A 26785-nucleotide genomic window follows, 5' to 3' on the forward strand; every position below is an offset into this window, starting at 1 on the left:
TCATAATATATTAATAAGAACTTATGTATATTGATAACTTTATTATTTATTCTTACATGATATTATTTTATATTCTTATTCTTTATATATTCGAAAAATCGTTTATTGAAAAATTCATTTACAATATAAAAATTATTTTTCTCGGAGAATCTATCATCATCTATCGATTTCCAAGCGCGGAATATTTCGTGAAAATATATCATAAACGTAATTATATGAGATTTATTTGTATTATTGAAATCAAAAAGACATATAATATAAACATTAATTTCGCTCGTGTACATTCAATCGCATAAATTTTAATGGATTAAAATCTGCTCGAATGGAGGAAATTTGCTCGTTTTTCGAAAGGAAATAAAAATCGAAATAACTCTGTTACTAAGAAAACTTTTCAATTTCTATAAACTGCAAAAGAAGTCATCGATTCAAATCGCGTGGGCGTTCGAACACATCCTTATTTTCTACAATTGCAACATTATACGAGTCACGAGTGATTTACGATCCAATTCACCAACCAACCAATGTTCGTCCCTCTTGAATCATCAACCTTTACGGTTCGATCGGTTTACCTTCACCGAATATTAACATTTTTACCCGCGCCACTTCCATATAATATCCTCGGCTTCGCCTTCGGCATTTACAGCGCGCAATACGTGCAATTAAATCGAAGATTAAAATCTCGTAGGGACGTTATTAGCAGAATTTAATAACGTCCATGTTAATATTCATTGTTCAATCACTATGCACGGTATAATCTTCGACAATTCAATTAACGTCCACGCGGGAAAAAAATAGCGGCGACGGATGCCTATTTTCCTCTCCATTTTAATTAAGCTAAATACGAGCAAATAATATTTAAACGATGACTCGTTACATCCTTCTTCCTTCTTTAGCATTACTTGTATTATACGTCGAAAGAGATTTTTTTTCCCCCCTTTTTGAAGCTGTACATCGGATGAATATTCAGATGAGCGGCCATCGACACAATTGATAATGCAGTCGAATATTATTATCGGTGTGTTGCTCTAAAGCTAGGAGGAACGGTTCGATGGAAGAGAAAAGAATGTTCCATAAACCGTATTCCAGATGTTGTAGCGCAATCAGTGCACGGGGATAAAAAGCACTCTCCGAACCCGTAAAGAACGGGTAAATCGATGCAACTGCAACGCGAGACAGAAGTCTCTCGTAAATTTTAATCGAGAACGGGATGCAGCACCGTTTTTTATGTGGCTTCAACGGGATAAATGAACGACGTCGCTAACTAACCCCGATTCATGTTATGAAAATTACATAAAACTGTGATATTTTTAATAGATCCTTAATTTCTCTTCATTAATGTCCATTATTTCAATCATTGTCAAAAGAATAGATGTACCAAGTACATAATTTAATTTGCTTCGTGTTGCGGTGAAGAAAGAGTATTAAATTTAATCCTGGATTATTTTTTTTTTTATGATAATTAACTGTATACAGCTGTTCAAGTATTATAATTGCAATGTATATATAATAATTCTTTTCATTCTTTCTGAAAATTAATTTTCAAAAAAATTGTATGACTTTTTGAGTGTGAATGATTAATTTCGATTTTCTCAGAAATAAAAACTTACTAATGTAAATGATAAATTTTTATTTTTTTTTTATGATTATCTAAATATGAAATCATCTTTTGCTCAAATAGTAAGATTATATTATCTTGAATTTATATCTCAATTTTCTTTTGTATATTAACCAATTTACAAATAAAATTTCCATTCGTTTTACAGATTGAAGTTTTCAATTGTTACAAGATGATTTTGAACGATTTCAGATTTATCGATTTATCGATTTTAACGAACAATATTGAATTTAGCTAATATAAATTAAAATAGTACATTGTAACACTATAACAACTTATATTAATTTAATATCGGTGTGATTTCAATATAACTTCAATATAACTTTGATTTCAATATAATAAAGGAGAACATATGCATCAGCTTTATAATTTTCAGACAATAATTTAACATGGAGCTTTAAAGATTAAAAATATATCGTCAATAAGTAATCTTGAATTTTCAAAAAATTCGAAAAATTTTAAAATTTGAAATAAATGAAACGAATTCAAAAAATTAATCATAATCGATAATCGAAAAGAAATTCCAATAATTTGTATTTTTATGATAATTCGAAAAATGCAATTTAATTAATTTTTAAATAAAATAATAAAATATTATTAATTTTTCTTTAATTTTTTAACTATTAAATTTTTAAATTTTATTATGTAATTTATGATTACCGTACTATACCGTATCTATACAACATATATAACGTAATCACCATTTATGGAAAAAATTAGTTTTTAATATCGTAGAATTCTAGATTAATTATTATTACTTTTTGTAATTGTAGTTTTCTATCTCTACAATGTAATTTCTTTCCAACTTCCATTAACATAATTCTAGCTGGACAGTTTCTTTATTTCAATCCTGTTTATTGTTTTTTCATCAGAAAAATAGAATATGCAACTTTTATTGGTCACGCATATGAAATATATAATTTAATAAATATTTGCTATACGTAAAATGATAAAAATAGAAAAAAGAAAAAGAGAAAAAATGATAAATTGTTCAAAGCGTATTACATAAAATAAACCTAATAAAAATTAACGATCACTTTTTTTTCTTCTTTCCCTTTCAGTTGTTTCGTTTCTACAATTTCCCTTGTTATTACCTAACTGTTACATTTTTTGCTCGTTACTATTTCTCTGTCGTGACTAATTCGATAAATAATTTTCGATTTCTACCAGTCTGATAAATCTTGTAATAAGATGTTTTTAGGTATTAAATATGAAAAGAAAAATCTAATTTTCAAATTCGAAATATTACATGTTTTTGTGCGAAAACTTCTGATTTAAGTTAGATTAAATTTAAATTAGGTTATGGACGGAAAGGATATTAGAAGACACAGACTGAATTCAGATTACAAATTACTTAACTATCATCGATAATTTTAAAAACTAATGAAAATACTTACACGATTGAAATCTACGAAGAAAAATTCAAAAATAGATTTCCTCATTGAAATTTCTCAATTGAAAAGTATCAATGAAATTGATCGATTCGAATTATCAAAAAAAAATCTTCTATGTAAATCTAATAATAAATAAATAAAATTCATTCTGTGATTTTTCTGCACAAAATCATTATTATATTTATATATATTATATATATATATATTATATTATATATTTATATATATTATACTTCTCCATCGATGCTCTAAAAAATGATGTCCTTGTTCCTAGAGATCCCTAGGATATCACTTCGCTAGGGATATTACTTGCTATTACAATGAAATCTAACGTAAAATTGTACTATTTCTCTAAATTGATACATCGTTACGTCCACTACATTCCAGGATTTCTAGATCGCGTAGGAACAATGATCCCTCGTGCAGGAAATTCGACAGAGGCATGAAAGTTCAGTGGCTCGATTGTAAGGCTGGAAGAGCGATCTTGTTGGCTGACAAGCCGTTAGCGTGACAGGTGAAACTCTGTCAAAGCGTCGTAAAATCGCTTCAGTAGGGAGCGTAGATTATAAATGAGGTTTCGCCTCGCTTTCTCAACCCTATGTAACTCGTGTTTGTCTCCTCGTCCCATGTCCTGTCGGCCGATTCGAGAACTTGCTTAATCGATAGTTACAAATGACGGTTGATTACTCTGATAATAGATCGTTATTTACAGGTGTTGGCGAATACTAAAGATAATCGCGTGTCTTCGATATATATTATGGCCACTATTATAGCTACGTTTGATCTACATTTAGATTATATACATTGGCGAATTCATTGATAATACGACGTATAATGCATCTGTAATTAGAATTTATTCAAATGTGAATTTGGAATGATGTTCGATTAAAATTTAATTAACAATTTCTTAATTCAAAATTATATACAGATGAGAAAAAATATCATTTGATTAAACAGGGTGTTCTTTCATTGGAATTTTAATGAGAAAATTAACGTATAAAGATTTGTAAAATAATTTTAAATTCGCAGATATCGGGAATGAAACATCCGATTTGAGAGAGAAAGAAAGAGAAAGAAGATATATTGAAAAATTGCATATTTTTATTCGATTCTAAACGTAAGAAAATTTATTTCAAATTTTGAATATATTTTTTTAATTTAATTATCAACAATTTAATTTTTTATCCATGATAACATGAATAAATTTTTGTAGATATGTAATAGTTAATTAATTTCATGTCACCAATATAATTTAATTTGACCATATTAAAAGAAATATGATTAATGTTTTAATTATACGACAAATAAAATAATTCTCTTAGTAATTCATTTCATAAAATATTGTATATAATAATTTTACATGAATATTTATATAATTAATATAATTTTTAATCATAATTTCTTTTATATTCATTAGCGATGATCGCTAGATCGTTTAACATTATTGAGAATTAATTACAAATTCATCGTATGTATGTATATATATCATTGAACTGCAAGAAAAGAGAAGAGATAATTTTTATTATTATTTTTAATGCGAATAGCATATTTCAACACTTTTCTTTTCTGTATTCATTATATTATAATATATAAATTGAAAATTTTTATGTGACACTAATAATTTTAAAATTTATAATAATAAAAAAAAATCATAAAATACTGTATATTTTTTATTATTTATTATAATTAAAAAAGCAAAATTTCATATTTAATAATTCATATAAATATAGAAAGGGAAATAATGAAATTAGATAATCTTCGAAAAAAAAAAAGATAATCATATATTTATATAAAGTATATAGTTTAAAATATAGAATAGAAATTTTTATATTCGTCCCTGAAAAAATAATCGAATATAGAATCAATCATCAAAGAATATCTTCTATTCTAAGAATATCTATGTATTTAAAAAATTAATGAAAAAAAGAAATAATTAATTTTTAGTTTCGAATCAATATAAAAATTTATTTTATAGAAATTATTGAAAACTTATGGCAGAAAACAAACCATATATTAAGAAATCTTTGACAAATATAAAGACGAACGAATATAAAAGTTTTATTGTATAATATTTTAATATAGTTAAAATTTTATTTGAGAAAATATTTCTTGATATGGAATGTTTCAAAATGAAATGATACAATCGACGAGATAATTTTCATGCAAAAATAGATCAAAAGGAAAGAATACAATTTTCTCGTTTTTCAAGTAAATCAAATTTGAAAACTTTTCCAGTTTAAGTAAATTTAATTAATTCTTGATTTGATGTGAATAAATTATTCGTAGAAGATTATTTTACATATGGAAATAAGCGAAAAATGTAAAATAAAATTTTTTATTTAAAAACTAATTTTCAAATAAATTGAATTTTAAAATTCGTCGGATATACGAATACATAATTATCTCTTAACCATATATGTTCAATCTCGATTTTCTCAGAAATGAAGATTTAAATTGATAAAATTTTTTTCTACATTTTTTATATTTTTTATATTTTTACATGTAAATTAACTTCGAACCTATAATTCATTCGCATCTGATAATCAAGATAATCAATGAGATAGTTAATTACATTTGTCAATTATTCCAAAGCTTTAGAAATGGATGAATCCTATATGCATAATTTGAAAATATTTGATTGATATAATTAATTTACATCAATTCCATATGCCGTAATCGTAAATAAAAATTGATTTAATTAAATTGTACTTATGTAACACATAAGTATTTCATTTTATTAATTTCAATTGGACGCAAAAATTTCTTATAACAAATTTTTTATTTCTCATTGAATTATATTAATTTATTTAAAAATTTCATCTTCATGAAATGTATACATATATACGTAATATTTTATTATGTTTTTCTGTATAAAATATCGATTTAAAATATTTTAAATAAATAGATGAAAGGTTGATTAAATCTGAATCAGATACGTAATACGAATTGATTCTTGAAAATAACAGTAAAAATTAATATGAAAAAGAATATGTTAGGCAGATTATAACGAAGAAAATAAATGAAATAATTGTGAGAATGAAATATTCGATCTATTCATCTTAATTACATGAAAATTGCATAAAATATGAAGACCAAAAAAAAAAAACTTGGAATAATTAGGGTAAAAATCTCAAATTATAAAGTCTTTAAATCTTTAAATCTTCTCCGTTAATTGACATAATTCAAATTTTAAAAAGAAGATTTATTTCTCCCAACATTATCTTAATTTAAACTTTTTTAAAATTACTCTTCTAAATAAATTGTGTCTTAAATTCTAAAAATCTTTTCCAGTTTAAGTATTTTAACAGCTCATTTTTAGTATATTTTAATTTTAGCATGTGTATTAAAAAAAAGTATAATTTTTATTATCTTATTTGTATCATTTTTGCTAGAAAAAAATAAATCAGATCTGATTTTTTATCTTCAAAAAGAATATAGATTTTTTCAATTTAAAAATTAAAATTAATAAAATTTAATTTTTAATAATCGATATTTTTTTATTTTATCAAAGAAAATAATAAATTAAATTTTGGATAAATTTATAAAAAAAAAATATTTATAATAATAAAAATAGTAGCAATATTTATAAAACTAATTTTATTTTTTATAAAATTTTTATGCTATTCAGTATGATAATTTGCCAATTTATTAAAATATTCCAATATATTGTAAATTTTCTAATAATAAAATATTTTGAAAAACAAAGAAAATACTACGTAAAATGCTTTATCTAAAAAGATGTAATAAATTAGTCGAAACAATAATGTATAACTAACTAAATAACAAAATTAAATCAACAAAATAAAAATATTAAAAGAAACAAAGAATATTTTTTTTAACGATAAAATTAAGCAGACAAAGGCCATTTTCCATTTTTATCGAGCCACTATTTGAGCAATTTCAATTGCTAGAAAAAAAATCTGTATAAAAAAAAAGAAAGAAAGAAAGAAAGAAAGAAAAAAATAGCTCGAATGGAAGCTGGATTTCAAAGGTTTTTCATCGCGGCTTAATTGAACCGAACGGCCTGCGAGAAACTTGCACCCGTGCAAATTCATTCGTGTACACCTTACAGTCAGCATTATTTTCCATCACCGATACAACCTCGTCTGAGTTTAAATACAGAAGTGCACTTAAGTTTCGTCTGAAATACTTTATCTCTGATGCGCCTCTCTAAATGAACAGAACAGGAGGCGCGCAGACAAAAGAATTTAAATATGTCCCGTTCGTAAAACTGAACTACATACATACATTTTTCATATTCACCTTTGCCGATGCAGCAATTTCTTGATAAAGTTCATTTTACAAGCGTGCAGAATGGAATCAATTAAATTCCATCGAATCGACATCTCGATTATTAAAGGAATATCAACGTGTTATAGAAAAAAATTTCGTTTAATATCCATGTTCAATGTCCTAATAAATTATTCAATACTTCTATTGCTTTTTATCTTTTTATTGGAAAAATTTGGACCAGCATAATAACTCTGATTTATATACATGGTAACTGAAATAATTCGCTGAATATTTCAATATTCTTCCGATTTCAAAAGGCTTTATTATTAAAATTATATTGTAGTTGTATCGAATAATTTTATATTTAAATAGCTAACGATAAATTTTTTATATCTTTAATAATTACACCGATGTTTGTATTTTTATAATAATCTATTATTTATTCGCTTACATACTAAAAAAAACTCTTTTAACTCTGTCGTATTTACATTTAAATAACATATCTCGCAATGCAATATGACGCTTTGAATAGATATCTCATGAATCAACATCGTTTGTGTGTTTTCGTCAAAATTTGAAATATTTATATACGCATAATTTATACATAAGAAGAAATAAAATTAAACGTAGAATAAATTTGTAAAAATTAATTTCTTTTATTTTTCTTTTATAAAATTGAATTCTAAATATTGGAAAATAAATATACGAAATATTTCATTTATCACGTACTATATACAGCAGAACTAGTTACATATCTGGAATCATTGAGGGTCAGTTCATATAACTAGAGTTCATATAATTTGCGATTCCTCCATTACCTATGATTTCTAGTTCAAATAGCACGAATGTTTAGATAAGTGGATTCAATCGGTAGGATTTCAGTTAATCGAGCACTATCTAAAATTTTGTTATAACAAATGATGTTCAGATAAATGATATTAGATCATAGACAGATATCTCATTTATAACGTGGCATGAATTACGTTACAATACATGCATACGAAGAAATAAAATTAATGAATTTGCGAATATTATTTTCAGAATGTTAATTCGCAACGATCTATTTTCTCCATTAATTGAAAAAAATTTATTTTAAACAAAATTAGCTTAAACTAATAAAAAAATAATTTTCTATTTCCCTCTTTTATTGCATTTCCTAGGAATTTTATATCATTGTGATCCGTGAATATATAAAAAAGAAGATGGCAATACTTTACAAAAATTAAAAAATTTTTAATTGAATAAAAATAACTAATAATTTTCAAAAACTATAAATTAAATATATCAAGCATTGCTATTTAAATACGAATATTTCAACCCTTATATCGATACCCAGATACTTTAAGATTTTAAACTTTAAATTTCCCATTAAAAGATTTTCAAACCAATCAAATCGTTGTTATTTGACATATCTGTTATTAATTCGGATTATTAAATCTAATGTTATTTTTTTCACTGAAAAATTATGAAATCAAAAGTTGATCGACGTTAAAAATTTTGGGTATGGACATAAGGGTTAAATAAAACTCCATCGCAATTAAACAATTTATTTCAACGTATACATTATATATAACATTGAAATCTAACATTAAACTAAAATTACTAAATCTACTATTTAAATTATTAAAATCTAAAACATTTAAATCTAACAAATTACGTAACGTTCAAATCTTCTTTGATACAAAAATAATCGTCGTCTAAGCGATTCTTGCGGAAGAATCGAAAGGAGGTATCCACGGGTCGAGTCGCGGTTAAAAAACGCCGAGAAAGAAAAGCCCCTCGTTAAACTTCACCGAGACGATAAAAGAATCGGTGGCACGCAAAACTGGTGGTCGGTTCTAAAGCTGAAATCAGAAAGATTTCAAGAAAAGAGAAATGGTAATGAGAGAAACTTCGCGTGGTGTTTGAGTTTGATACGAAAATTCAAGCTATCTTTCGGTGTTGTTCGTGCGTTCGTACGAAGAAAAACGCCCTCTCTGATCGCAAGAGCAACAAAACGTGGGAAAGAGCGGTGCCGGTTAGTTCTCAGAGATAAGGAGTCTTGTTTATAATAGCTGCTGCCCACTGCCCACATTCGCGTCTTTGGTGTAGGGAGTGTGTATGTCAAGTGAATGCCTTATCGTTTGATTCGCTTCGTTTGCCGGGTTCGCCAGGCTGGTAGAGAAAGGCAGGAAATCGCGTGTGGTTATGTCCATGGCACACGTGCGCGCGCATATGCCGGCACATGACCCGGGGAATACACATAACATAGAATTTGTTGAACAGAATAGATTCGATGTTATAGATCGCACGGCATCACGGCAAGCCGATCTCTATGAGACCGTGACCAGTTTGAGAAAGTTGTCGACAGAAGCGGGCTAATCGGCTATACATTCGATTCCATTACGGGAGAAAATTTGAACGACATTAATTGCACGGTTTCATTGGTGACAGTTTATGGATAAGATGTGACAATCGTAGAGAAAGCGGATAATGAATTTGCTTTATAGCATTGAATACCGTATTCTTTCAAAAGTTTCGAAAATAATTATTGAAAATTATTTTTGTCTTTGTATTTATTTTTTTATTGTATTATATTAGGTCGTCTCTTATATTGTTATTTTAAGAATATTTAATCTTAATATAAAAATAGTAATAAAAAAATAGTAATGGAACGATTAAAACGTTATCTGAATTTAGATTATCAATGATCGATTATTCAAATATGAAATAAATTTAATATTTAAATTAAGCATATCTGAGAATATTTACATTCTAAAAATGTATTTTAAATTTAAATATGATTTATTTTTAACATAAGAAAAAAAATATAAAAACAAATTTTTTTGAAATTGAAATTATAAAAGTTTATTTAAAAAAAATTGATAAGTATAATGGTAAAAGAAAAATGCAGATTAAAGCTAATGAATGATGAATTATTATAATTGACAAGTTATTAATTTTTAATACAATATGCATATATTTTCAAATTCGAATTTATATTTTGCCATTAAATCACAAAATTAAAATAAATTTATAAATTGTAAATTTCTTTCTTTTGATTTATTTTTAATGAAATATGAAAGATGCAAATTTAAATAGTGAATTCTAAAACAGATCTGAGCAAAATTTATTTCAAATAATTTGAAAATAATTTTAAATAACATGAATTACCAATAAATAATGTATTTCAATTGAAGTTATTTAAGTTTTTTTTTTATTCAATTTAAGTTTTTTATTTAAATTAGTTAATAATAAATCGAAAAACTGACTTCTTTTGATAGGAAAAAACGTTTATTTTTTAATTGAAAATTTATTTTTGAAATAAACCATTCAGAATAACTATTAAATATTACATTATAATGAATAAATAATAAATAATTTATTTAGTGAAATGACAAATAAATCATTTAATTGCAAATATATCAATTTATTTTTTATATGGAGTGATTTTATAAAATATTTATTATTTCAATTATTGTTATTTCAAAAATAAATTATTTTTTTAAATAATTTTAAAAAGCAATTTCAAAATAATGAAATTTAAAAATTTCTCAAAACGTTGGTTTGTTCTGAAACGATTATAATGTTTTAAATGAAAATATAAAAATAATAAAAAAACAAGAAATGATCATTAACATCATTAATCATTGACAGTTAATTTCATGCGTTATGAAAGGGAACATTATTAAAGAATATCAAATTCTAGGTCAGACACATGCTCATTTTATTTCATTGTCCAAATAATCTCTGATAAAAACGAAAGTACATTTGAACAGCATAAAAAATTATTTTAAAAATCTACATTTTTTTCCTTTTGAATTCCATTTACATCACATAAAATTTCTCTTATAAAATTATAATAATAATGAATTTAACATCAGAATCAAATATGATTCTTTATTAATATCATAGCTTATCACCGATATATATTTCATGATGGCACGAATTTTCCATCGCTATAATATTATATTATTACATTATATTATCATTATATTAATCCTTTATCTTTATTATATTATATTATTACACACATTATGTCCTTTTATCCTTATTATAATTACCTTGACATAAGTAGATATATATATATATATACACGACATAACCGCTTAAAAGATTAAATGGACACGAAACATCACGTACCTATTACCAATTCACGCTTCATCGAAAAACGCACAGTTGCAAATGGATGAATCAATTCATAATGTATCGAATAAAAGGGCATCTTTTGCATCGTTCGCGATACACGTTATTCGCAAAAAACTCGATATAAATAATTCATTGACATTTCAGAAGAACAGTTTGGATTAACAGAGTAATGAATTCCCAGAGGAAAAAAAAAAAAAACTAGTGAGTAATAGAAATCAGTAATCGACAATAAGAAAAAAAGGAAAAAAAAAAGAAATGCACGAATGCCCTTTAACCACGGACGTCGGCGGCTTTGAGAACGGCGATAAGTTGTCGAAGAAAACAAGCCAGTGGTTACTCTCCGTGAAACGATTTAACGGCGAATTTACTCGTGGTTAATAATAGTTCGAGCAAGGAAAGTACTTGGACAGCCTATTGGGTGGCACGGGTCAGGTGGCTCGTAGAAAGTGAACTGTATACTTGGAACTCAAGAACAAGAATGAGAACGTGAAACACAACCTGCGTCTAGTTGGCGTTGCTATCGAAACGTGTCCCACTATTACAGCTGTCGTATGATTCCGCCAATGATCGGAAGGGAACGCCATGATGAATAGAGAAATTCGACGTACACGTAACGAACTAATCGTTTCGTTATCGTTCAATGAACTCACGATTCGTTTTTCATTGACGAGATAAAAACGTGACCATTGCATTGCACGGCATAATCCTGTATATGACAAGCTTCAATGAAAATTATTAGGGGACAGTTTTCAAACTCATCGATCTGTACAAATCGCTCGGGTGGAAAGTCCAAGCACATGATTTTTTTTTTTTTTACAAAGCAAACCGGTATAACCGATACAATATATATGTATATTCATAGATTGACTTTTGCGTCGTTCGATATTTATTCCTGAAAATTACACGCGAGATTTTTTTACGGTAAAATTGTTTTTCTTGGAAAATACATTCCACTATAAAATTATATATATATAAATGTTTTTTAATAATATATTAGTTAACTATAATTTTTTTATATTTTTTTTTATAAATTTAACTTATTTATGTAAAAAATTGATAAGATGAAATTATAAGACAAATTGCATAAAATATATCAACAAAGTTTTATTATTTGAGAAATGATTTCTTGATGAATGATATCGACATTTTCATAATTCAAAGAAAAATTATTTATCTCATTAAATGAAACATGAATACAAAAATTTACGAAATATATCTTTCAACTATAATACAGTAATATTCCTATTGAAATCAAATTTGATTTATGATAAGATTTTCTTTTTAAATATGCAGCTTGGAAATTACTTCAGAAATATTGAAAATCATAGAATAGACATAATTTTCTCACTGAACGAATTTGAAGATTTCAATGATTTAATTGTGAAGTAATTTTTATTCGCCCAAGAAGAGCAGGATCGATACATTACGCAAAGTTTGAAAAAGCAACTGTGTTGGCGTGTAACGTGAGCGAGAATCGATGTAATTTTATTTGAAATGAACCTTTCAACTTAACGAACGAAGTAATTTTGAACGATCTCCGGAAGGAGGCAATAAAAAGCGTTCAACTTTCAAAAAGAAGTATCCACCAAGGAACGTGCAACGAGTTTTCCGCCTGAAAACACTCCACGCTTTCCCACGACCGAATCGTTCAGCGAATCGCAAAAACCACAGCAAATGCGATTCGATGCGAAATACAGAGGCGCGGAACGTCTATAAAAATCAAGTAAATACGATATTTGCATTTCTATCATCCAAATCTATTCAAATTCATCCATCCATAAGCATAATAATGTAAGATAATTTAATTAATGAGATTACATTAAGCTTTTGCTTCTAATTTAATTTTGTATCCAGTATTTTAACATTCAAAATCAAACTATTAAATTAAATTAAATTTACCAAATGTACATTAATGGACTATTAAAAAAAGGAATATTAAAACAGTTGAAAAAAATTATAAATTATAAACAAAAAACAATTATCAATCAAAATCTATTTGTCTATGGAATAAATGTACAATAAAAAAATATGAATTTGAGATACTCCTCTCTCAAGATTCATCTAATTTAATTTTGTATCCAGTATTTTAATATTTAAAATCAAACTATTAAATTAAATTAAATGTACCAAATGTACATTAATCCATGGTATTATAATTAATATATAATTTTGTTTAAAAAAATTATATGTTATTGTGTATCATTAATGGATTATTAAAAAAAAGGAACATTAAAAGTTGAAAAAAATTATAAATTATAAACAAAAAACAATTATTAGTCAAAATCTATTTGTCTATGGAATAAATGTACAATAAAAAAATATGGATTTGAGGTACTCCTTTCTCAAGATTCATCTAATTTAATTTTGTATCCAGTATTTTAACATTCAAAATCAAACTATTAAATTAAATTAAATGTACCAAAGGTACATTAATCCATGGTATTATAATTAATATATAATTTTGTTTAAAAAAATTATATGTTATTGTGTAATTAATTTAATTTAATAATCCATTAATGGATTATTAAAAAAAGGAACATTAAAATAGTTGAAAAAAATTATAAATTATAAACAAAAAACAATTATCAGTCAAAATCTATTTGTCTATGGAATAAATGTACAATAAAAGAATATGGATTTGAGATACTCCTCTCTCAAGATTCGTCTAATTTAATTTTGTATGTAGTATTTTAATATTCAAAATCAAACTATTAAATTAAATTAAATGTATCAAATGTACATTAATTAATCCATGCTGTTTTATATATATAATTTTGTTTAAAAAGTTATATGTTATTATATCATTAATGGATTATTAAAAAAAGAAACATTAAAACAGTTGAAAAAAATTATAAATTATAAACAAAAAACAATTTCCAAAAAAAAACAACTATCAGTCAAAATCTACTTGTTTATGAAATAAATATACAGTAAAAAAAATATGGATTTGAGATACTCCTCTCTCAAGATTCTATGATTTATTTAAAAATTCTCAGAGTTTGTAAAATATATATAATTAATTAATATATTTTTTTGATCTCGATTCATTTAAAATTCAATACAACCCGGAAGTGTTTTTTCGAAACATTGTTCCCGTCCCCAGTAGGGAGAAAAAAAGCTGTCAAGAAAGATATAACGAAGTCGACAAGAAGGCATCGAGACCAATTCGCAACGCGTGTCATCACGATTCATAGCTCGTGTGTTTCAATGGCTAACCGAGTACACATCGTACACACCGAATAACGAATGAATCATAGGAACTCTCGCCACACTGTACACACGAAACCGCGGTTCACTTTCTCCTCTCAGAGTCGTCCTCAATTACACGGAGCCGAGACCGAGGCCTCGTGTAATTATACGGGTGAGGTAGCACCGGGCAACCTAGTGAATCGCGCATACATTTTTTCTTTCCTCTTCTTCTTCTTTTTTTTTTCTTTTTTCAGACTGGGAGAGACCCCTTTCACTCGTCTCGCGTCACCGAGACCTAGTTTTCTTTTTCCCGAAAAGACTAAAACGAACATTTTCTTATTTGTTTGTGACAAGCGTTTCTCTGCTTTCTATTTCCCCACTATGAATTGAATATCTTCCGTGCGTGTTCCTCTATACGTACTACAAATATTGAAACTTGAGCAACATTGTCTGATAAAGAGGATAAAGAGAATAAAACGAATATTAGGGAACCTAAATGGAAAAAAATGAAATGAAAATTCGTGAAATAGAAATGGATTAATTATGTGTGTTATTAACTTATTAATAATCTTAAAATTTGTATAACTTTAATAATTTGTAATGATATAATTCATATTTTGTTACAAAAGAGAATTCTTTCTAATGTTTCTACATTTTTCTGTATTAAATTTATAATATAATTTAAAAGTTGTATTTTAATTTTTTAATTAGTAAATTTTTAAAGAACTTATTTCACAATTAAAAATAAATATTAAAGTAATGATTAACGATATATAAAACTTAATTAATGTGTTCAAAGAGAAATTGAAATTTATTCATAATAAAAAAATATATTTTTAAATTTTTGAAAATTGATTAAATGATATTATGTAGATATGTCTAAATAAATCAGAAAATTTTTTAAGAATTTTGATAAGTATTTTAAAAGAAATATTTATTATCATAAAATATTATAATAATTTATCATTTTTAAAATAATAAGGAATCAATTATAACAAAAATAATTAATTTTACTTGCACTAATTATTCTATGAGTGTTTGTAATGTCTATTCGAAAGTTTCATCATAGGCTGAGATCTAAACTTTCAACTTGATTTTCCTGTTGAGAAACAAATATAGATATTGCGGTACACATGAGTTACAGAGAATTACGGAAGAAGGAAATTTACGTACACACAATTCTTCAATTTATCTCATCAAAGAGATTGAGTAAGTCAAAAATAAATAAAGTTTGCGTAACTGTGTTCATGTATGAATATTAAAAGTGAAAATATAAAATTATATTTATTATAATTTATAAAAATAAGATTATTTATTTATATTTAAGAAAAATTGAACATATTTTGTAAAATAAATTTAATCTTGAAACTTTATTGCAATATTCTAATAAAAATGTACTAAATATTTTTTATAGTATAATACAATTAATCATATAGAATTTTTTATTGAATAAAAAAATTTTTAAGTTAAATTTTGAATGTTTTCATAAATTTAATTAAAAAAAAAAATATTTGAATAATTTAGAAGAAAACAACTACTTCAAAAACTTGACTTCACCATTATCGTACAAAACAAAATATGGATTTAAAAGAGTACTATATATAATCTATTCAGTGAGCAACTTTACCACATTAAAAAGCAAACAATAACAAATCAATTTACTTTTACAACTTTTTTATAGAGCTTATTATAAGTTCCAAGTAGCTAGCTTTTCTGAATATTGAAAATTATTTTATTTGTAAACTTTTAAATTGCTCATGGAATGTGATAGCAAGATATACTTTGCAAATAAATAACTCGAATTAAATTAATTGTACATAAATTGCAACATAGATTGCATAAAATTGATATAATATTGATATCGTGTAAAATCATTAGTAAAATTTCATATATACATAGATAAGTACATATGAAATTGACATAAAACAAATTTCAAACATGAAGAATTAAAAAATGCGAATCCATAAATATTATACAATTTATTATATTGACATATTTTTAATATGAATCATTTCAGTTTTTATAAAATTCAATTCAAATATTTTTTAAGAGAATAATTTAGATAAATTTTAATTTTTAATATCCTTTTAAAGATAAATAATATCTATATATTTAATACGATTTTAGATACGAAAAACGACATAAAGAAAGATGAAGCGAAGAAAGTGGAGGACGATAATGACGAGGTAGTATTCTCTGGAAGAGGAAATGACAGGCATAGGTACTATGGTGCCGAATAGTAAAAGTCGGAGAACAATGGATAAATGGAATGGTGCAGCCGAGACCTTTCAGGCAATCGGGTAACTGGCAAAAATCGTGAAACACAATGGATAGAAGAACGCCTTCCCTTCTGGTCCGCTTTGCAATTCCCCCACGTTTCACCGAGCATTCCCTAACGTAACCACTCGTACAACCTAACGCGCCTGCGCCCCGGCACACCCACTTGACCCCGAAGTTGAAAGAAATTAAATTATGTAGGCTCTAATGTGTTCTCCAAGCCACTAAATGGTCCCCATAAGTCTGGTTAACTTTTCCAAATTCTATCGATATTGCGAAATTTTTACAATCTTTCAAATGGACAGTTTTGTATCAAGAATATTTTAATTCTACTAAATTAAATAAAATGTTTTATCATCGCGTAATAATGTTTATGTTAATTTTGCAATCGATAACAATGATATTTATCATAAATCATTTATTAATATAATCAATAATTATAATAAGCAACGATTACAAACATGAATAAATAATATAATTTAAAATTATTAAATTAGAATTATATTAGAAAATATTTAAGAATTTAATATAAAAATTATAAAAATTTCTATTTTGTATTTAATAAAATCAAATATTATTTAATAACATTTTGTTATTATATTGATAGGATAATTTATTATGTATTACTTTAAAAATTAAATATGAAATTATATATATATATATAAAAAATAAATAGATTAATTAATAATTTGAATAAAATTAAATCTAAATTTTTTATTCAAATTTCGTACATATAATTAAAATAATCTACATATATGTATATAATCTGTCTAACGAATCTAAGCAAAAGATAAATAAAATTGATCAGGTGATGCATGCAATAGTACCAACTATTGGTTACTAATGAATTATTATTTTTAAGAATAATTTTTTATCATTATAAAAAATATATCTATAAATTGAATGATACATTGAATTGAATAATATTGAATAGAATTGAAAATATATATTTATTCTATTTAATTCAATGGATATAATTTCCTCACATAAGAGAATTCTTCAATTTTTATTTAATTTAATTTTATTTAACTTATTGGATATATATACATTCATTATTGAAATTTTTTTTCAATAATTATAATTTTTAAATAAATATTCACGTTTTATATAATATTAAAATATATTTTTTAATTTGCATAAAATTTAAAAATAAATCATAGTATAAATATAATATACAATAATCTCAAATATATTTATTTAATTTTTATATTATATATTATATTTTCGTAATTATAATTCACAGTTACAAAGAAGTAAACATATACAGCCATCTAGCGGTACATTACTCAAATGTAAGAACGGTTAATATCGATCAACGATGACTATAAAATGTCATCGCTCACAATACTTATCATTGAATGTTAATAGCAAATAATATTATATTATATTGATATATGATAGAAAAAACTTTAATATTATAAATTTTTTTGTAAAATTAAAAATAACTTATTAAATAAACAAATATTTTAATCACATACCTTGTAAATTGTCCAGCATATATGATAGCAGCTTGTGAGTCCCTGATGGTTCTCCATACAACGCCAATATTTCCTTGCTGAGTGGATTACCTTGAAGTCCAAGCACTTGTAATTGAAACAATTTTCCTAATTCATATGGTAACACTCGGAGGTAATTTTGGTTTAATAACAATTCTCTGAAAAATAAACAAAATATAAATTATCATACGGAAAGATATAAGAAAGATACATATATGTATATATATATATACATTCATTATATTTATATATATTTATATAAATGTGAATATAAATTATACCTGAGATAGATGAGGTCCCCCAGTTCAGCTGGTAAACTGCGTAATTTATTGCTACTGAGATCTAAAGCACGTAAATTGACTAAACGTCCAATCTCAGATGGTATCCTTTGTAAACTATTATCATTGAGATACAAAGCTGTTAGATGAGTTAGTTGCCATAAATTTGGGCTTAAATTTCTTATACTGCCTGTTATCTCCAACTCTGGCCAATAAGATTTTTTTCCAGAGTTTGCATCCTCCGTAGACATAAAAGTATGTGTACGTCGTGGGTTGGAGTTTTCATACTTGTCTTTATGGTTGCGAGACATTTTAAATCCTAGACAGATATATCAAAATAATATTTAAAAGAATATTATAATTATTATGGATATTATAATATTATAATATTAGTTATGGAATATATAAATTATAATAAATATAATCACTTAAATAGATTTTTTTTAATATTTAGATAAAACTTCTAATTTATTTGCAATTATGTACTAATATATAAATATAATTTATTAGATTATAAATAGATTAATTAATCTAAAAGATATAATCTAATCTAATTAATTAATATAAAAAAAATACACAATATATGAAATATAATTTATTACAAAAATTAAATTATAATATAATTATAAAATATAAATAATAAATAAAATATAATAATAAAATGTAACATAATATTAAAATAATATACAATAATATTTTTGTATGTTAAATAAACAAAATTATAATCATATTAACTGCAAAATTTGTTTATTATAAAAAATATATATATATTCTTCAATACCTCATAAATATTATGAGTATTATGACCTTACAAAAAATTATTTAATAATATAAATAATATAATTAAGAATAATACATAAAACTACTTAATGTTTGATTATTGATATAATAAATTATTTAATAATTTCTTATTGCATACACAATCATTAAACTAAATGTATTTATTTTTATTTTTATGAAAGACAAAGTATTATACATACATGTTATTTGTTTTGTTCATATTCTCTAACATAACTAAATCATATTTTTTACAGGGAAGAAATATAAATTATTTCACATTTATAACTAAATGTTTTATATTATTTAAGAATAATTTATTCAATTTGAAATACATCATTTAGTAATACTATGAAAGTACATTCATAACCTATGAAGTAAAAATGCAGATTATTGAGTGCTTGATATTCAAAAGATAACCATATTATTTCTTACGAACGTATTGAACAAAAAGTGTATGAGAAATGCTAATATAATTTTTAAGTAATGCTGTAAAAAGCAATGTATTTTTTAATATGAATAATCTTTTATCTCTAAACAGTTCATATGCACGACAAATTTTCGCATTAATATACATTTCTCTAACCGGATAGTTTCCCTACCTTTTAAATTTAATACGAAACCCGAAGGAAACTGTTACGCACCTTCATCTACCTCTTAGCACACACAAAACGCACGATGTGTTGATACCGAATGAAAATTTACGCGTAAACAAAACTACCTTGACAAACACAAATCCTCCATTTATCAACTGCACTGATCGCAAACTATAAGTGATCGTGATTGGTCGCGTTACCTCCGAATCTTCCCGAAGCAGCCGACACAACCAAATGATCATCTTACATTAAAATTGTACTAAACAGAGCATATCTAGGGATTTTAATGAATATTATATTCACAATATGTATACATAACTTTTTAAATTTTTTCTATTAATACAATAAATATGAGTTAAAGTAATAATCTCATATTGAAATAAAGAATATAAAAATTTTTATTATTAAACTATTTCGCTATATATATATATGTGTGTGTGTGTGTGTGTGTGTATGTATATATTTAAGATTACTATAAGTGCTCTCTATAGGAACTATTAAGATACTATTTTCCTTCAAATATTGTGAACTTTATCTTTGTATTACTAGATAGCAGCTATTTTATACAAAGAAAAAGTATGTAAGTATAATGTTAATGTTTCAGAAGATAGGCACGTGTGTTTTTGTTAAAAATGCATTAATGTTTTGTTAAGAACATTGATTTTTTCATTTCACTTATATTACAAAATATACTTTTACTCAATATAAAACTTTCACGCGTATCAAGTGCATGAATAAAGATGGAATATAATGCCTTTCGAGGTAAGAATATTTTTCAATGTAACCTTTATTAATTTCACGCAAATAAAACAATCTTAATAAATTAATGTGAAATTTGCAGATTATTGTAAAGCTGAAAATAGTGAAGATGAAGAAATGAATCATGATCTACAATCACGATTATATGCTGAAATTTATTATAGTTCAAATGATACAAAAAATGTGGATACAAAATCAAATATTAAATTAGAAGATATTAATAATGATGATAAAACGCTTCATAAAGATATAAACAACAGTCAAATTAGTGATATTCGTATAAAAAATGATCCTGATAAAAAAACTTGTCCAATAAATGAATCGGCAAATAATTCAATATTGGTAGAAAAAGATAATAAACCAGATATTGCATCTATTTGCATTACAAATGAAGTTAATCAATCATTATGTGAGGATATAAATAACAAAAATAATTCAGATATATCTCATGTGAAAACATTGAAAGAAGAAAATGTTGAATCTTTAAAAGATAATGAACAAGTAATAACATGTCATAAAATAGAACATGATGAAAATAATTCAGATTATCAGAACATTCATAATATTGAAAAAGATATAAATATAAGACCAAAATCAGAAAATGAAATTAAAGAAGAATTAAAACCTTTACAATGCTTAAATAACGAAGCAATTGCAAATCAAGATACTCTACATTCTACAAAAGATAATATTGAAAATAATAATGAAAAATGTCATGAAATTATAAATAATGAAGCAAAAATTGATGATATTTTTAAAAAATATGAGTTTTCCAAATCATTTATTAATAATTTGTATTTAAAAAAATATGAAAATCTAAAAAAAAGACTGCAAGAAATAGAAGAAGAAAAACAAAAAAGTTTAAGAGAAAATGAACGTGTTAAAGAAAACAAAGAAAATCAAAGGCAAATCATTATTGAGCAAGACTTACGTGAAAAATCTATGAATGACGTAGAAGCAAATACAAAATATGAAATACTTAGTAGATCTGACAAGTTACAAAAGAAAGCTAATTATTCAGAAGAAATAACATTGCTATCGTCAGACACAGAAAGTGATTCTGAAGAATCTATTTTAGAAGTTCCTATTCCACCAAAACCTCAACCACCTGTCATAAATTTACAAGATTCAGATGAAAATTCTGAAACATCAAGTGATAATAGTGACATAGATGAAGAAGCTTCATTTATTATAGAAAAAAAAAATGATTTGGTAAGAAATACCAAAAAGAAAACTGTTGTAATTGACCAGAATTCAGATAATAGTAATTCAGTTATAGATTTTATTGATGATACACCAACAATAGAAAACATAGTACTTAATTGTACAGAAATACAGAAAGGTGCTTCAAGTATAAAAGAAATAATGGAAATGAGTAAAATTGTTCAATCAGATCAACACTTTAATAAAGATACAAATTCTTGTGAGAAACATAACTCTTCTAATGAAAAAGAAATTTATATTAAAGATTTTAATAATTCTGATGATTTATTCATATCTAACAATGATAAAGACAATAAATCTAATTTTCCATTACCATCAAAAACAATTGATGATAAGAATGTTATGTATGAAAGAGATAAGAAGGAATTAAATAATTTTGCAAAAGATGTAATGGTATCAAATTTTCTTAATTCCAAAGAATTAACTTCAAATAGAAAAAGACATCACGAAAATGATGATGAACCTTCCACGAGTGAAAGTAAACGTTCTAAATTAAGTTGTGAAGAAGATAGTAATAAAGATAAAACTAATGAAGACTCATGGGCAGAATATTTTTTTCGCCCTATGTCACAAGATCTTAAAGCTTTTTATGATTTCCAAGGACAAGAAAATTTTGATATAGGAGAAATTCAAAGTAAAATGTCAAGTGAGTTATTTAAAATTAACTTTATTTATAAATTTATTATTTTTGAATGTTTTATATTTTAAATAAATTATAGAGGACCCAAGACTTTGGGCTATTTTAGATGAAGACCTGATGCCGAATTTATTAAAAAATAAAAGATATTGGAATATGAAATGTACCAATTGTCATCAACCAGGTCACCAAAAACATAATTGTCCAGAGCCATACAAACCTCTTCGATGTTATATGTGTGGTATTCAAGGACATATAGAAACTCGATGTCCTCAAAAAATGTGTCTCACGGTATAAGTATATTATAAAAAATATTATATTATAATAATAACATATAAATTTTTTGCAGTGTGGTAGAAAACAAAATACATTTAGAAAAACTTGTGAGTCTTGTGTTGTATTATATTGTAATACATGCAATGCTATAGGACATGAATCAACCGAATGTCCAGATCTTTGGAGAAGATTTCATCAAACAGTGAGTTTATATATAAATGTTTATACAATTATATAAAATACTTTATACAATTATAATTTAAATGTCTTAATATTTTTCCTAATTTTATACATATAGACACGAACATCAGAGATAAATATACCACAAAATTTATCTGAAGTTATGAAACCTGCAGACTTATTGTACTGTTGTAATTGCACAAAGCGAGGTCATGATTCTTCTACATGTAATGAATATCGATGGTCCCAACATTTTCCGACACCAGCATTTGTATCAGATTATACAGGAAAACCAGAAGAAAAATCCAGTCAATCAGAACAAACAACCAATCAAATTTCTGTTCGTGAAAATGAAGATATAATACCATTAACTAATAAAAAAAATAAATGTATGATATTTCTTGAAGGTAAAGATGATCTAGAAAATTCTTTTGTTGTATATTCATATGGAAAATTTTATACAAAAAAGCCTAACGGCGAGGAAATTAAACGAAAACTTTTGGGTGAACAAATTCAACCTTCTCATATAACAAATCTTTTAAAAGGTCGAGTTTCTCCACATTTCTTAGATGAGTTAATAAAAATAATTCAATTTGAAATTAAAATATATTATAATTCAAACAAAGAACTAATGTTAAGAGTTCGTACTATAGCAAATACTGCTGTAAATATAATAAAAATATTCATTTTTTGGCTTAAACTTAATGATGAAGATAAGAGTCTAAAGATGCATATAAATTTACCTCGTAATAGGAAGAAATTACTTAAGTTTTTGATACAAGAAATAGGTGAAATAAAAAGAAATTTAAAAGATCCTAATCATCTTTGTACTGAAATAGATCAATTAAAAAAATCAATGATTGAGATTCAAGATTCTGCAATATCGATTTCTACTTCAAAAAAAATCATAAGTCTTCGAAGTGAATTGTTAAAAGTGTTTCATACATTACCTAACTATAATCAATTATTTAAAAAATTAAAAAAAATGATTAGATGTTTAGATAGATCATCAAACAATGATGTAAGTATAGGAATATATTTACATATTATTGTTATTTATAATCAAATATTTGTACCTCGTGCATTGACAGACATTGAATTAAAACGTCTTCTTAAAGTACATTATAAATATAAAGAAAAACAATTTAAAAATGAAAAAAAAAAGATTCAAACTAAAAAGCAAAAAGACAAGAAACTTTCTTCTTATGAATCATTCATAGAAAGTTTACAAAAATTTAATTCTAAAAAAACATGTAATATCACAAAAAATAGTGATGCATGTTCATCAAAAAATATTGAAATAAAAGATAAACAAGTACCTACTATTCTTTCTGTAGAAAATATTCTGATAAATAAGATGCAAACATATAACGCAGAAAATGTTTCTGTTAAAATACACAATGTTGGAAATAATATTACAGAATCTACTGATAAGCCTATACAATTACCACATAATCAGGATATTTCAAATAATAATGAAATAACAAATCCTATACAAAAATCAGATTTAAAAATTATTTCATCAAATTTAATTCCTATAACTCTTCAAAAATCTATATGTACTAATGTAACATCAAGGACATCTAAGAATGTACCTTGTGCCAAAATAAAACCCTCAGGAAATACAGAGAAAAATTTAGATATAATGAATAGTAATAATGAAAAAGTAAAAACAAGTAATTTACAACAACAAGATAATATAATTGATTCTGAAATAAATATCCTCAAAAAGAAAAAAACTAAGAAAGCAAAAAAAGCAAAATTAGATCTTGAAAATAATTCAGATATTATAGAAGATCAAGTAGTAAATGTTGGTACATCTATAGAGAATAAAGCTAATGAAATTATAAATGAAGCTCTTGAATTTAATGTACCATATATGAATAAAGCTGTTGAAGAGATTAAGAAAAGAATAAATGATAAAAATCTTAAACAAGAACATATTGATACTTTAATAAGATTAGTAAATTTGGAAAAAGATCACAGGAAATATGTAAGTTCATTTTGTAATTATTTGCAATAAACTTTATTTTTAAAATAAGAAATAATAGTCTTTATTAAAAGCTTTCATTATATATCGATATGCTAAATGGATGAAATAAAGGTCTATTAGCATTTTGAATAAAATAAATTTATAATTTTTTTTCAAATATCCTTTAATATTATTAATATTCATAATTAAATAAAAAATAAAATCCACTTTTAAATAATAAAACTGCAATAAACCTTACATTGTATGCAATTATCATAATTGTATTCTCATTTAAATTAATATCTTTATGATTAAATATCTTTTACTAAAGATTATATTTACAATATTTTTAATTCAATAATATTATTCAATAATGCTTAATTTTTATATTTAAACAATAAGTTTAAAATAAGTATTATAAATATAAATTTTAAGAATTTGTTATTAATTGACAGTAATAATAATCTCAATTATAATACATTTATAATATTAGTTTTTATTTAGAATAAATTAATAATATCTTAAAATATTAAGATAAAAAACTTTAGTACATATAAATTATATCTTTGTCTATTTTTTTTTGTAAATAAAAAAATTTTGTTTAGACAAATATGTATTTTATAATCCTTATCCTATAATTATATTATAATAGGACACTTTAATATTATTTAATATATATAATGAATTATTATATTAATTATAAAAATAATACTAATATTATATTCATATTTAACTTTATTTTTAGTTTTTAATATTAATATCTTCTGTATCTTAATATTCCAAAAATATATTGCGTGTTATGGAAGGGAATTCAAATTTTTAATGAATCATATTTACACGTACATGTTAATACCATGCTATTGAATATATATAATGAATTGATGAATTATTTATACCAATATAATTAAAAAATAGTTAAAATTATATATCTTCTTCATTATTTCTTCATCGGTGGAGGTCCTCCCATAGGTGGTGGTGGTCCATTCATTGGAGGCCTCATTGGACCCATAGGTCCCATAGGACCCATCATTGGTCCCATTGGTCCCATAGGTCCCATCATAGGTGGTCTCATACCCATCATAGGTGGCATTGGTCCATGTGGTCCCATCATCATTGGGCCTCCAGGACCCATTGGGCCACCAGGATGCATGCCTGGAGGTGGCATCATACCTGGTGGACCCTGAGGTGGTACTCCAGGTCGTGGACCAAGATTTGGAGGTGGTGGAATTGCTGCTCCTTTGTTTGCTGCAAAAGGATTAGAAGCGATTTTCCCAGCTTTGAATGCTGCTGTTGTTGCATCAATTAAATGTTGTGCTTGTTCTTCCATCCATTTTTGATAAAAATATTTAACATTGTCCTTATGTTTACGACCCTGACAGTGAGTTTTTCTTACACTCGGCGAATCATGTGTTAAATACGTATCACAATAATCACAATAATATTTTGGCATTGTTCATTTGAATTAATATTAACCAAATAACATAAAAAGTATGTTTTTTTACAATATGTTACACAATTTTTTATTATTGTATCAATTTTTCAATTTTAATGATTAATTATAGGTTATATACATGCGTCTTTTATAATCAAACCTTAATTATAATTATAACTTAGACGAACAAATTATATATGAAAATCTTTTCTTTTAGCTCCATCTATTGACTCGTAAAATAAACATATTACTGTGACAATTTTTTTTTATTTTTTACTAATGTTTTATATTAATATTAACTAGTAAAAAAAATTGTTACAAT

The 26785-nt window shown here is 24.9% G+C and overlaps 3 protein-coding genes across 11 annotated transcripts in view; 1 reads left to right on the plus strand and 2 right to left on the minus strand.

Moving 5' to 3' along the window:
* Positions 1 to 20209, minus strand: part of LOC113218567 (CCR4-NOT transcription complex subunit 6-like) — a 372378-nt gene extending 352169 nt beyond the window's left edge. For 2 of the 8 annotated variants that reach the window (XM_026441791.1, XM_026441790.1), the window contains exons 1-3: positions 19990 to 20200; positions 18614 to 18929; positions 18315 to 18490 (exon numbers count right to left, since the gene is read on the minus strand). In XM_026441791.1, the coding sequence (XP_026297576.1) occupies positions 18315 to 18490; positions 18614 to 18921 (484 nt within the window). In that variant the 5' untranslated portion in view covers positions 18922 to 18929; positions 19990 to 20200. Of the gene's footprint in view, positions 1 to 8580; positions 9087 to 18314; positions 18491 to 18613; positions 18930 to 19989 lie in introns of those variants that run through there. The other 6 variants (XM_026441792.1, XM_026441793.1, XM_026441789.1 and 3 more) reach the window with 5 other exon arrangements.
* A 244-nt stretch (positions 20210 to 20453) lies between these two features.
* Positions 20454 to 25104, plus strand: LOC413176 (reticulocyte-binding protein 2 homolog a). 2 transcript variants are annotated; one of them, XM_396627.7, is made up of 5 exons: positions 20454 to 20745; positions 20825 to 22612; positions 22686 to 22894; positions 22953 to 23081; positions 23178 to 25104. In XM_396627.7, exons 1-5 carry the CDS (start codon positions 20724 to 20726, stop codon positions 25080 to 25082), a joined length of 4053 nt encoding a protein of 1350 aa, XP_396627.4. In that variant the 5' UTR covers positions 20454 to 20723; the 3' UTR covers positions 25083 to 25104. The 2 variants fall into 2 exon arrangements, with proteins under 2 accessions (XP_396627.4, XP_026297570.1); XM_026441785.1 differs by having other exon boundaries at positions 22713 to 22894.
* Positions 25105 to 25828: 724 nt separating this feature from the next.
* On the minus strand, positions 25829 to 26639 carry LOC725416 (U1 small nuclear ribonucleoprotein C). Its single transcript, XM_001120253.5, has one exon. It carries the CDS (start codon positions 26479 to 26481, stop codon positions 25969 to 25971), a length of 513 nt encoding a protein of 170 aa, XP_001120253.1. The 5' UTR covers positions 26482 to 26639; the 3' UTR covers positions 25829 to 25968.
* Positions 26640 to 26785: the final 146 nt, after the last annotated feature.

This window comes from Apis mellifera, linkage group LG7, assembly GCF_003254395.2.
Source record: "Apis mellifera strain DH4 linkage group LG7, Amel_HAv3.1, whole genome shotgun sequence".
Lineage (NCBI taxonomy): Eukaryota > Metazoa > Arthropoda > Insecta > Hymenoptera > Apidae > Apis > Apis mellifera.